The sequence below is a fragment of the Lynx rufus genome, unplaced genomic scaffold (genome assembly GCF_022079265.1).
Source record: "Lynx rufus isolate CCGP_SWC_20201006 ecotype Redwood Valley unplaced genomic scaffold, mLynRuf1.p SCAF_12, whole genome shotgun sequence".
Classification (NCBI taxonomy): domain Eukaryota; kingdom Metazoa; phylum Chordata; class Mammalia; order Carnivora; family Felidae; genus Lynx; species Lynx rufus.
In genome coordinates, this window is record NW_025814826.1 from 8,168,688 (window position 1) to 8,183,228 (window position 14,541).

General features: G+C 42.1%; 1 protein-coding gene and 1 non-coding gene across 3 annotated transcripts in view; both read right to left on the minus strand.

Moving 5' to 3' along the window:
* The window catches only part of ATP6V1H (ATPase H+ transporting V1 subunit H), a 113,593-nt gene that overhangs the window by 59,982 nt on the left and 39,070 nt on the right, over positions 1-14,541 (minus strand). For both annotated transcript variants that reach the window (XM_047073925.1, XM_047073924.1), the window contains one exon: positions 8,646-8,838. In XM_047073925.1, the coding sequence (XP_046929881.1) occupies positions 8,646-8,838 (193 nt within the window). The remainder of the gene's footprint in view (positions 1-8,645; positions 8,839-14,541) is intronic.
* On the minus strand, positions 13,517-13,620 carry LOC124507982 (U6 spliceosomal RNA). Its single transcript, XR_006961193.1, has one exon. It is a non-coding gene; the product is annotated as a U6 spliceosomal RNA (small nuclear RNA).

Genomic DNA, 14,541 nt, shown 5'->3' on the forward strand with positions numbered 1-14,541 from the left:
GCCCCGTGTCAGGGATTCTCTCTCTCCCTCTCCCTCAAGCATGCACACATGCGTGTTCTCTATCTCTCTCTCTCTAAATAAATAAACATTTTTTTAAAAAGCCTTAAAATTCAATGGCATCTTCACCTCCACAAAATCAGAAGCGCAAATGTAACTTCTGCCATTGTCCAAGCAACCGTGCAGAAATCTCGACCTTACTAAGAGTACAGTGGAATCACGTGACAACTCAGATCTTTCCTTCGCCACAACCGCTAGCCTTGTGAAATTATATGTTAAAGCAGGGTCTCTCAAACCATCTCAAACTGGGGAAGGCCAGTTACGTTTGCTTTTGACCCTCCAGCCATGGAAGTGCAAATACTTTTATAAAACACAAAAATGAATCTCCAGAAAAATGAATTTAAAAAGACATGCACAACGTAATCTCAAATTTTGTATTATTAAATTCGACAGGTATGCAACTATTCCGTCAAGGTACTGTAAGCTTCTGCCTGCTTACTCTTCCTTTCTATATGCAGCTAACCAACGGTTCACACGCACACCATATTTGAAGTATCACTGTATAAAGACTCAGCCCAAGATGAAAAAATGACTCAATCTTACTATACCTCATCAGACCTGGTATCTATTGAGTAACGCATAAGTTCCCGAGACAGGGAATGAGGTACAGACTTGGGAGTAAGATTTCTTTCTTTTTTTTTTTTTCATTTTTTTTTTAACGTTTTATTTATTTTTGAGACAGGGAGAGACAGAGCATGAACAGGGGAGGGTCAGAGAGAGGGAGACACAGAATCCGAAACAGGCTCCAGGCTCTGAGCTGTCAGCACAGAGCCTGACGCGGGGCTTGAATTCACGGACCGTGAGATCATGACCTGAGCCGAAGTCGGCTGCTTAACCGACTGAGCCACCCAGGCGCCCCAAGGGAGTAAGATTTCTTGATAGCGATACCTCCACGCCAAAGCTGTGGGCGAAACGGCACCCCACACACTCAAACTAGGGTGGACCTCCCCGAAAGGGTTCCAACCATGAACCGCCTGCACAGGAAGATAAGTAAAAATATAAATTCTCTTATTATCTGACACACTACGTAGACTCCTGACTAAGCAGAGCCAAAGAGAGAAATAAAACTCACAATGTATGTAGAACTCTAGACCACAAATATGATCTTCGGTGTCTTTTCAGTTACTAGCTCAAAACATGCTGATTTATTTTAGGAACTAAAGATTGACAAATCAACTTAACCAATAGAATAACATTTGCAGAGACCTGAAGTCCAGCACCTACTATGAATAAGTGAGACTGACATTTTCAAAAATAAAATCCACCGAGCCAAATGGGAAACAAAATAATTAGCAGCTGCTAGACTTTTTCAGCTCACAGCAGCTCGGCAAGCTTCCTAAAGCCTTCAGCACAAAAATTTCCTGCCTGGGTTTCAAGATGTGGGAAAAAATACATGACTAGATCATCCTTGACCTCATCAGTGAATTTTTTTAAAGGTTTTATGAATTTGAGAATGATAAAGAAAAAAGGACACGTCATTTTTTCACCTGCTGATGGTCTAAGTCAAATGGGTTTACTATGTCCTTTCTAATGACTTAATTTTAACTCAGTTGTGTACATTAAAGTTCTGGATATCTAAAGACATTCTTCTGATTTCAGCCCTCTGTATATTCTCCTAATGACTGTACCGTCCCAAATTTAGCACAGCAGGGCCTAAAAATCTAATAGTCCTGCCAACAGACTGGGTCTAGTTTACATAATCTGAAATTAAAATTAGACAGAGCCCCGAAATCACCCTTGTAATTAGTTCCATGTGCTGTGGGTACAAAATTAAAACTGTAAATATAATTTAAATAAAATTTTCAAATCATGTTACATATCAATAAAATATTCATGCCGCTTTTTTTTAAATGTTTATTTTTGAGAGAGAGAGAGAGAGAGAGAGAAAGAGAGACAGAGCATGATCAGGGGAGGGGCAGAGAGAGAGGGAGACACAGAATCCAAAGAAGGCTCCAGGCTCCGGGCTGTCAGCACAAAGCCCGACGTGGGGCTCAAATTCACGAACTGTGAGATCACGACCTGAGCCGAAGTTGGACACTCACCCGACTGAGCCACCCAGGTGCCCCCATGCTGCTTCTTCTAAATCAAACAGGCCAGCACTGGCTCTTTGCCCACGTTCAACACTAACTTAGCAAGAATGCAATTTATAGAGGTAGATGATTTAAACAGGCAAACTGCTATCACTCTATGTTTTCCTCGGCAGAAAAGGCAGGGAAATAAATACAAAACTTTATGCTTACTACTGCCGGGCTCCTGTTATCTCACTGAATCCTTACCTAATCTTGAAGTGAGTTAAGTATTACTCTTTCACAGATGGAGAAATCCGCACTAAGAGTTCAAGCCACTCTCCCAACAGCCTAGTGCCAAATTCATGCCTACATCCATCCACCCCAGAGCATACACTCTTCCTAATACACCATACTGAAAGGAAAATCAGAAAAAGGGCTACACTATTGTACTTCTCAAATTTCCATAAAAAGCAGATAAGCTAGAGAAGTCCCAAATTAGGTTTAAAAAAACACACACACACAAAAACAAAACAAAACAAAACTGAGAACCTCAGTCTGGCTCTCTAGTTCTCTGGGACTTTTTGAGCCTTTTATGTTGTAAACATTCTTCATGGTGACTTCATGAAGTCACTCCATAAAGATGAGTGTTTAAATACAAAACGAAATCATGAGAAAATGTATCTTCTGTTACTCATCCTTCTATACACTCGGTAACTAACAACACACTGCCTATTACATAATCGCCTTTAGTAAACATCTGATAGGTGAATAAATAATTCATGGAAGAGACAGGAGAGTGGGTGGGAGAAGGAGAGGGACAAGGAGACAGAGGGAGGATCTCAAAGGTAGGATTCAACTAACGTCAACTAACACCTCTCTTCTAAGACATAACAATATTAACGGTTGCTGCTTCCAATGACCCTTTTATCTTACACAATAATGGCCTAAAATGAAAATCAATATAGAAATCTATTCTGTGGAACAGAGCAGCTAAAATAAGACCCTGACCTCTACAGCAGCTCTCTCTCCCACACCTGTATTTTACCTTAAAGAGACAAGCACCCTTATCACCAAATGATCAGAAAAAATAATTTAGGATAAATGTCTACGATCATCAACATTTGGAACAGTAAATATTTTAACTTAAGAAAATATAACATACAAAAACGGATAGGTAGATATAAACTGAAAAACACTATTCACTTCCATGTTAATTACTTAGCCAGCTGTTGACCCATTTCACAGAAAAGAAAGTCACACAAAGAAAAATAATAATGATAATAATCCAAGACATCTTTCTGACAATGTATTGCAAAGACATTGAGTCAGGGTACTAACTTTCCTAACAATTTAGCAACACCAAATATATCTTACTTTCTAAAAAGACTTTTTTCATGACAAGTTTAGGAACAGCTTCCAATTTAGAAAAAAGCCCATGCACTAACAGAAAATTGGGACTCTCTTCCTGTAGTCTTGCTTCCCACAGTGTTTTGTTAAGCGGATTATTTAAATGAAATCCTAATATAATCAGTAATCTTAACACACTCATGAAGACGAAATGTAGGACACTCTAGGGTGAGTTCATTGTCAATGCAGAATTAGCTGCAAGCAGATATTCTCTTGTAGAATTTTACTGTTATACTTTTAAATATGGGAACCAAGCAAAGCAGCCAAAACCTTTAAAAGGAATTTCTCAGTCCACAAAGAAACCCATAAAAAGATCACTAAATTCAATACCACCAATCTACTCCTATAGAAGGCTCTTCTACTTCTACCTCAGTGTTTTGTTCGGTCCCTCATATAGTCACAATACTTACTGAGGGCCTGCTCTTTAGCCCACATTTAGTTTTTCAAAGGGCATTATCATAGGAGCATAAAGCCCGAGGACAGACTGGAGACAGATGGTATCACTCTCACCAGACACGCGAACAAAGCGGAAGCATGGAGACGCGAAGCGAACTTCCCGAAGGCAGAGAGGCCGGCCCGACGGCCCAGCAAACTCGGCCTCCACTGTGCATGCTGGGCACACACACCACCACCAACCTGAGTGCACGCACTCTCTGCAGAAATTGGTGCCAAGCGCGATCTGCCCAAACCGTGAAGAGAGGAGAATCCGGGCCCCTCCAACCATTCGGGTTTTCGGTGCCCACTGCAATGCATCCGGGGTTGCTCCCCGATGTGGGAAGGGAACAAAGATCGTAAGTTACGGGTATTAACAAGAGGCTTCCATATCTGAGAGTGAAACTATGTTTAATTTACACTTTTTCTTAATATTTTTCCATAGCATCTTTTTTAACCATAACACCGTATTATTTTTATAAACAGGAAGAAGATCAAATTTTTTCCATTTGCTTATTACATGGCAGGTGCTTAATTTGGAATAGCGAAGTTTAATAAAACAAAGATTCCTGTAACTACAGCAGAACTAGAAGGAGGAAAAACGAGGGAGAAGATCAAAACAAAGACAAATCAAATAGGAGGAGCTTTAAGCTTTCAAAAAAATATATTGAGTTGACAGGATGTAACTCATATTCGACCAAAACGAACAGAATTTAAAAGAGCAGCTAGCCCTGCCTCACGTCCGTCCAAGGAGGCACAGCGCACAATAAAGTGGCACAAGCGGATCTCAAGGAGCCTCGTTCAGAGGCCCTGGGCTTTGGTGGCTGACGCCCCCAGAGTATGAACACACGTTAGGGTGAGTCAGTGACAGGGGCCGAAGGGTCTGTGCTGGCCCCACTAGGCCAGTGCCTAGAAGGGCACTACTACAGAGCAGCAGAGCGAACGCTCCGTTTTACAGAGCAGGTCTGCCCTTTCGGAGAGCCGGTGGCCACCCACCAGGATCGTATCCTCGAGAGCCAGACTGTGAGAGCCTGCGTGGCTCAGGCGGTCAAGCCACCGACTCTTGATTTCGGCTCAGGTCACGATCTCACTCACACTTGTGAGATCGAGCCCAGCGTGGGGCTCCACACTGGGCATGAAGCCTGCTTAAGATGCTTCCTTTCCCTCTCCCTCTGCCCCTCCCCAGCTTAAGCGCACTCTCTCTCACACAGGAAAAGAATAAAGAAAAAAGAAAAAAGAAAAAAAAAAAAAAAGAGCCAGACTTACGTACTCCATTTATTCCTTTAACATTCACTTCAGGGTGGGAGCAGGGGGCAATAATCAACCTACAAGAACAAATTACTGACAATTCCAGAAGTCAGTTTCTCTATTTGTTAACATTTATCAACCTCTTTCCAAGTTTGTACTAAAACACTCCTAGGCATCCTTCCAAAATCTCTTCAAGCCTTCTCCTCTCTGAAGCTTCTCCTAAAACCTCCTGTTCTCACCCTCCACCTCCAACAGAAGACTGTTGGAAGATCCTAATTCTAGAATTTTTCATCTTTACTAAGGAAATAAGAATATGGATGATGAGGGGCGCCTGGGTGGCGCAGTCGGTTGAGCGTCCGACTTCAGCCAGGTCACGATCTCGCGGTCCGTGAGTTCGAGCCCTGCGTTGGGCTCTGGGCTGATGGCTCAGAGCCTGGAGCCTGTTTCCGATTCTGTGTCTCCCTCTCTCTCTGCCCCTCGCCCGTTCATGCTCTGTCTCTCTCTGTCCCAAAAATAAATAAACGTTGAAAAAAAAAAAATTAAAAAAAAAAAAAAAAGAATATGGATGATGAAACACTCAAGCAGCAGAAAAGGTACATTCAATTCAGCTACTAAAACACCTCAAAGTAGAGTCTCATTAATACAACCTGCTCTGACTGAAGAACTGATTATTACCGTATCTGGACGTGACCACTCACAAAAACAGTTTGCTAGGAAACCTAATGGCACAGCCAATGTGAGGCACCACATTCCCCTGTTTCTTAAGAGTAAGTTCTCAAGGGCCACAGAACAGTTCCTACATTAAAAAGAATGTATTCTGGGGGCGCCTGGGTGGCTCAGTCGGTTAAGCGTCCAACTTCGGCTCAGGTCACGATCTCACGGTTCGTGGGTTCGAGCCCCACGTCGGGCTCTGTGCTGACAGCTCGGAGCCTGGAACCTGCTTCGGATTCTGTGTCTTCCCCACCCTCTGCCCCTCCCCTGCTCGTGCTCTGTCGAAAATAAATAAATGTTAAAAAAAAAAAAAAAATTTTTTTTAAAGAATGTATTTTCAAATAGGGAATCAGAATTCCTCTCTCATGTGACCTACAGTTCTCCTTTTCGTGGTTTCCCTTTCCTTTAATGCTAAAGATTCCTCAGAAAATGCGCCAAGAAAAGAGAAAAAGGAGATGACAGAGTGGTGACTCTGGAGCAGACAGCACTCGCTGGAATTCCAATCGTAATGCTTACTAACTGAGGCTTACTTACTTGCTAAGCCTTGGTTTCCTCACATGTAATAAAATAATTGGATAATAATGAAGATTAAATAAGTCAACGCATGCAAATCACCCAATAACTTGTAACATTTACTATCCTCAGCATCGAAGACAGGTTAGCACGACGGTTAAGAGCATGAGTCCTACTGCCTGAGACCGAAGTCCCGCTCTGCCGCTTCCTAGCTTTTCTGGCAAATTCCTTAACCACTTGTGGCCTAACGCCCACTGCATGGAGTTCTTGGGAGATTAAATGAGCAACACACTTAAAGCAATTAGAACGGCACCTGATACAAAATAAGCTCTCGATAAACATTAGTTATGATTATTATTAACTACAAACACCTAGAAAAGGGTTACTACACATCAGGTTTAAAAATTTTAAAGGTGACCAATGCTATCAGTAAGCAATTTATAGGAGGAATATCAATAACTAATAAAAAGTATTAAACAATGCTCAGCTTCATTGTTAACAAAATACAAACTTTAAATGATTTCACTTTTCACCTCATCTTTGGTAACAATGAAAAGAAAGATCATATTAAATGCCAGTGGAAGAATGGAAAAACAGGCACCCTCAAGATATGGTTGATGGAACTGTAAACTTGCAAATTTATGAAAGGTGATTTGATGTTACCTATCAAGACTGTGAACGTTTATTATTAGATTCAGTAATTCCACCTATAGAGCTATATATCCAACAGAGGGACCTCTGGGTGACTCATGACTCCGTTGGTTCAACGTCTGACTCTTGATTTCAGCTCCGGTCATGATCTCACCTGACCTGGGTTTGTGGGTTCAAGCCCTGCGCCACATTCTGTACTGGCAGTGCGGAGTCTGCTTGGGATTCTCTCTCTCTGCCCCTCGCTGTCTCTCAAAAATAAACGTTTAAAAAAAAAAAAATGAACTATATCCAACAGAAGTGGACAGACATGTAAAAGAACCTGAAAGCACCTCAAATGCCCGTCGATAGGACACTGGTTAAAGAAACCACTTTACATCAACACAGCAGAATACAGACATTAAAAGTTACTGGAGAACCACTGTGTATGAAAATGAACACATATTCATCACATATTGTCAAGAATAAAGTCACGGGACAATATTTATAATACGATGCCATTTTATTTTTAAATATAAAACAAAATTACACACCTAATTATGTATTTCTCTCTGTGTGCTTAGAAAAATCTGAAAGATGTTAGTAAGTATGTTTGGCAAATGTAATGTGTATGCTATTTTTAAATGTATGTAATACATCTGTACTACTTTTTTATTTTTGGTTTGTTGTTGTTTATTTAAGGAAAACATAAGAGCAAATACTAGTTAAAAGCAGGTCGCGAAGCTAGTTTGGATCTGCATGTCCACCAGCAATGTGCCTTCTCTGGCTCAGTATCCCCATTTGTAAAATGAGAAGACCAACATACTAACAATAAAAACTATAATCGCCATGGTCTAGGGCAGTAGGAAGCACCAAATGAGCTAACAAATGGAAAGTCTTAGAATGATGCATGGCACAGAGCAAGCAGTCTCTGAACAGCCCATTATTATCACTCTCCAGGGGCATCCTTGAAAGACGCTAGGGTTGGCCAAGCTGTCCCTCAGAAGCCCAACAAATCCTCAGGTGACCGACAAAATAATCAACGCGCAACTGCGACCGCGGATGCACTGGGTCCGGGCAGGCAACTAACAACACTTTATTTCAGTGTGAAGTTGCCTGGCAGCCAGAAGACCTAGTTTTCAGAGTCTGACTCAGCTCCCCGTCCCGTTCTCCACTCCCTCATCTGTTCAACGGAGTTTTATACACACACATATAATTATATCCAGAATCTGAACTACAACGCTACACTAAAATAAGGGCCCTTTAAGAGAGAGAAACTTCCTCAACGGTCTCTTGGAACACACTGCGACCAAAGAGGATTTCGTCCACATGAACAGCATACAACGACGTTTCCCACGAGCTTCTTATAACTCATATATTTTATCCATTTAAATGGTTTCTCCCCAACCCCATCCTATTATATGGCTTTGCCTCAATCCCACAATACATATACATTAGTGACGTTTGTCTCTATGTTCACCAACACCCATAGTTTGATGACTACACGGAGAACAATCAGTTTTTTCCCACCTGCTAAAAGCCCTCAAATATATACTCCACAGGGAAAATGCCTCACACGCACGCGTGCACACACACACACACACACACACACCATAAAAAAAAACCCCACAAAACACTTACACGGAATGCTGCGAGAATGATTCTTGTCACCTTCTCTTTGACAGATTCTTGAAGGATATCAGACAGGACAGGAATGATATTATAGCGCCGCAGGTGTTCACACATCTGGGGACTGAATGCCAGGAGCCATATTGAAAAAATCATTTGATACTGGAGTTGAAAGCCACACTTGTTACTCAAAACTCCCATTATGCTGAAAAGGAACACATATTAAGAAAACATTTACTACAACAGTGCAACAAGAGAGAAGAAATAATTGCCTATTCTCTTTTTGCACTAATGGAACAAGCCCTTCTGAATTATGTCCTCGTTTTCTTTTCTGCCAGAAATAACAAGCAAGTTAGGCGCCTACTTATAGACGGCCACTTCCAGCACGGCCTCACTTAAGTCTTCCCTAAGGTCACAAGATTTCCGGAGCACCTGAGTGGTCAGTCAGTTGAGTGTCCAACTCTTGATTGAGGCTCAGGTAACAACCCCCAGGTTGCAGGATCATGCCCCACATCAGGCTCGTGCTGGGATTGGATCCTGCTTGGGATTTTCTCTCTCTCTCTCTCTCTCTCTCTCTGTTCCTCTCCCCTGCTTGCACACACTCACTCTCTCTAAAATTTAAAAAAAAAAAAATTTTTTTTTCTTAAGATTTCAGCATTCAGCAGCACTTGCTGCTGGAAAGCAGTAAGAAATGAAACATAAATTTGCAATAATACAGCAGAGGAAATGGTAAGACTGACAGACAGACATTAAAGAAGTTAAAATCAAAAGGACTTGGTAACACAAATAGCTGTACATCTTGGTGAAGTCATAAGGTATACCAAGATTTTGAGTCTGTATAACCAAGAGGTTCATTTTTAGCTTTAAAAATATTTAGGAGACTCATACAGAGAAAACAGGATGATTTTGGAAAAAAAAAACTGTCATGAGCCTGAATAGGACATAGCCAATTGGGGGTAAAACTTCAGAAGCTTCTTTTTTTTTCCTTAAGTTTATTTATTTTGAGAGTGAGGTGTGAATAGGGGAGGGGTGAAGAGAAAGGGAGAGAACGAGAATCCCAAGCAGGCTCCACACTGTCACCACAGAGCCCGATGAGGGGCTCAAATTCACAAACCGTGAGATCATGACCTGAGCCAAAATCAAGAGTCTGATAAGCTTAACCAACTGAGCCATCCAGGTGCCCCAAACCTCAGAAGCTTCTAATTCAACCTCCCATTTTACTGATAAGGAAATTGGGAAAGCTATATGGAAATGAAAGAGATTACATCAAGGAAAACAACTAAGGAAATTTCCACAGGAAATGCCTACATTTAAACAAGAAAGAAGAGAAACTACCAGATTAGATCATTAAAAAATGACCAGAGGGGTTAAGGGGAACTCCTTAAGGGGTTAAGAGGAAAATCTACCGAACGCACAGCACAAAGACTGAACCATAATGTAAACAGGGACCTTAGTTAATAAGAGTATATTGGTATTGGCTCGTCAACTGAAGGAAACGTACCATACTAACGTAAGACATTCTTAACAGTGAAAACTATGGGGCAGGTAGATAAGAAAATTCTGCACTTTCAATTTTTCTGTAAACATAAAAGTGCTCCAAAAAGTCGATTAAAAGAAAGAAAGAAATGTTTAAAATCTGACTTCACAATCTACAACTGCTAGCTTAGTGGAAGGCTTGTATTTGTGCCATTTTCCCATCTTTATGATTCCTTCCTATACAGTTACAAATTCGCTGAACTGCCCTTCATTTTCTCATGCGTGATTTCTCCCTCACATCTTTTCTATTTTGAGTTGTCATTTAAGACTTGCTTTTTTTTTTTTTTTTTTAATTTTTTTTTTCAACGTTTATTTATTTTTGGGACAGAGAGAGACAGAGCATGAACGGGGGAGGGGCAGAGAGAGAGGGAGACACAGGATCGGAAACAGGCTCCAGGCTCTGAGCCATCAGCCCAGAGCCCGACGCGGGGCTCGAACCCACGGACCGTGAGATCGTGACCTGGCTGAAGTCGGACGCTTAACCGACTGCGCCACCCAGGCGCCCCAAGACTTGCTTTTGTTTAATACTGATGTCAGTGGTATACATCACGTAAAATATCTTACGTAAAATAAAGTCATTTTATCCTATCAGTACCCTGGTACCCAGCTTCCTTTTGCCCTCTGATTATTCCACTGATGAAGAGAAGCCTTCTACACTTTGCTCCGTGACGCTGTGGCTGGAACCGGAAGCCACAGTTCTGCTTTGCCAGCTGGGTCTGCCAGCAAGAGCCGCTAGGGGCTAACCGCCAGGACAGAGGAAGAAGAGGCTTTGTCCTGTTGGCTCCCTGCTCCCGGGGGGGTAACACTCCAGCTACATTTCTTCACCGGGGCAGCGGCAGCCGTTTTTTTCCGTGGCACCGGCTGAATTCCTTTTGCAACAGCGCTGGCCGCACAGCCTCACTGCACACCCTCAGCGATACCAACACCAGCCATTTAGGTCCCTGACCTATGAGGCCCTTCCTCTGAGCTCAGGGACATAAGCCCTGGTTTAAACTTCAGTTTACACAGACTCCTTGAAGCGTATGAATTTTAGTAATTCCAATCTCTTATCTGTTCCCCAACTTTAGGGGTTGTGTCTGTACCTTCCACTCTCTCTGACACTTGAGAGTTCTTTTATTTGTTTTCAGAAACCTAGTTAACAAGTTTGTAATTAACAAGTTCTTGATATTAAATTATCTCTAAAAAAAAAAAAAATTGTAAGTGACCAGAGGGCTTAAAAACAGCTCGCACTGTCGCTGAAATAAAGACAGAAAGCTTTCAAAGGAAGGAGCAATCAACAATGATGAACGCTGCAGAGAAATTTCAGAGTTCGATATGTGTCTACACTGTATATATATTGTGTTGAAAAAATAAGTAAGTCTTCTACATCCAAATAGTAACCACCAAAAGAACTCCAATGAAGCAATTAAAATAAAGTTCCTATTTACCAGAGTAAGGAAGGGTTTCCCTTAGGGGCAGGGAACCCTAACTCCAAAGACAACGGAGGTCCAAGAGCATGCTAAGGGGACTCCAAGGACACAAAGGCCCACAATAAACCTGAATACAGTAATTTCACAAACATCTGTTGAAAATCTACATGGCAGGTACAGTGCAAGGCGTGGGAGACATAATGGGGGGCAAAAACAGACCCTACCCATGCTTTCTTTTTTTTTTTTTTTTAATTTTTTTTTTCCGTTTATTTATTTTTGGGACAGAGAGAGACAGAGCATGAACGGAGGAGGGGCAGAGAGAGAGGGAGACACAGGATCGGAAACAGGCTCCAGGCTCCAAGCCATCAGCCCAGAGCCTGACGCGGGGCTCGAACTCACGGACCGCGAGATCGTGACCTGGCTGAAGTCGGACGCTTAACCGACTGCGCCACCCAGGCGCCCCAACCCTACCCATGCTTCCAAGGAGCTCAGAGTCCAGTGGGGAGGCAGGATTCCCAGAGTGGATTCAAGGGAAGGATTCTCCCTTGAGCAGAGACCTGAAGAATGGATAAGTACAAATCCCCATCTCTCAACTACCCCTCTCAAACCGAGGAGCTTAATATTATTTTTAAAGTCACTGAAAAAGTTACTCAATGATGCTATAGGATCCTAAACGCTACCTTGGTTTGCTATTTAATATTTTCCAACTAGATTATAATTTTTTTTTAAGAGACCACATACGTTTCTTTGTATTCCCTATAATATACAGCGCACCATTACGCAGAGAGTCCAAAAAATACAAATTACTGTCAAATCCAAAATAGAAGGCCAAGGTCCACGAGGCCAAAATTATTATTTAGTATCCTGTGTTTTTAATTAAGGCTTAAAAAACAAATCAAGCCAGTGCAGGGCGAGGGAGGCCGAACCGCGGGTTTACTGGCTGACTTGTGCACTTTTAGCTGGCTGATGCTCTTTACACCCACGAGCACCTCACACCTTATCACACAGTATCACCTAATAATATTCTGATGTTTAAAAAAAAAAATCTTAGGGGCGCCTGGGTGGCTCAGTCGGTTAAGCGTCCGACTTCGGCTCAGGTCACGATCTCGCGGTCCGTGAGTTCGAGCCCCGCGTCAGGCTCTGGGCTGATGACTCAGAGCCTGGAGCCTGTTTCCGATTCTGTGTCTCCCTCTCTCTCTGCCCCTCCCCCGTTCATGCTCTGTCTCTCTCTGTCCCAAAAATAAATAAACGTTAAAAAAAATTAAAAAAAAAAAAAGATAAAGGTGAAAAGATTAAATGACTTTTTTAGATTGCTATCCTATCAGTGAGTTAACATGTTATACCTTGATTAACGCCTGCTCTCAACCTAAAGGTCTCTATTATTTTTGACTACTTTAAATCTAATTAGCAGTCATTAGTATGTCAGAATGGATATGCTGAACACAATGTGTCCCTGTGCTTGTTGCTAACTGAAACAGTTAATAATACTGCTTACTGTCCTCCGAAATACTGCAGTAATTACAATAGCCACATTTGGTTAACTTCAGTATTTGGGTTTATTTTCTGAGCAATTCTAACTATGTTTAGAAATTGCTGTTTCACGACTTTTATTGTTTTCCAGATCTTCCAGGGAACAAAAAAAATCTATTTTGTATGTAACAGAATGAAATTCAATTTATTCTTCAAACACTATACAGGTCTATTGGATCCATTCATAAACCTAAGATGTGCTTACGGGATCTCAGTGCTTTTATGTTGCCCGTAATTTGAACAATTACAGTATTTTATTATCCTAAATATTACTGCATCATTATACATTCATTATTCCCAACTATGCTTAAAAATAAAGACTAAAATATAAGAAAATCGGAGAATGATGCAATCACCTACAAAGATGATATAATAACGAAATAATTATCCTTCCTACTGCATTGCCCCGAATATTGCATCCTTCTTCCAACTTTATATGTCATCCTTGCACAGGGGACAAGCTGATCTCTGTGTCGCTCCTATGTTAGTATGTGTGCTGCTGAGGCGAGCACTGCATCGTTCGTAACGAAGGTAAAAAGGCTGGAAACACCGTCTCCGTCTCCATAGTCTACCTTTAGGTTTCTGCGCAATAAGAAAAGCAACATCGTAGTCCTGAAACTGCTATTCTTAGGAAAGTCCGCGTCCACAGTCAGCCTTCGGCTGGCTTCCAGGAACTTTAGTGGTAAACAACTTCCTACAGTGATACAAAACTCTCCCTAAATGACAGAGATGGCTCACTGCACCTAAACAATATATTCTGGAGTCTGGAATTTTGCTGCGTGGTAGGCAGAGGGTGTCTGATAAACCTCCAATAAAAGCCATAGGTGCTTGGGGTGCCTGGGTGGCTGAGTCCGGTAAGTGTCCAACTTCGGCTCAGGTCATGATCTCGTGGTTTGTGGGCTGGAGCCCCGCGTCTATGTGCTGACAGCTCAGAGCCTGGTGCCTGCTTCGGATTCTGTGTCTCCCTCTCTCTCTGACCACCGCCCCCCCCCCCCCCGCCCCAGCTCATGCTCTGTTGTGTGCGCGCACTCTCTCTCTCTCTCTCTCTCATAAACATTAAAAAAAAATTTGAAAACCACAGGTGTTTACTCTCTACAGGGATTCCTGGGCAGAAACGTCACACAAATGTTGCTACATTTTCACCACTGGGGAAAAAGTAGGCCGTGCGACCCCCCACTACTGCGGGGAGAGAACATACGGAAGCCTAACATGGATTCCTCCAGACACGGCCTGATCCACTGTGTCTCTAAAAATAAATCCCAGCCGTGAGAATGACTACATGCTGGGTCCCTTGAGTCCTTCCGCTGAGTCTCCTGACACTGTGTGAACACTGCAAATTCAAAGAATTCAGAACTTTTTATTTTCCATCCATAATGACAATTACCTGAGGAAGGTGTCTCGTAATGATTAGATGAATCAGAAGTTGAAAGCGG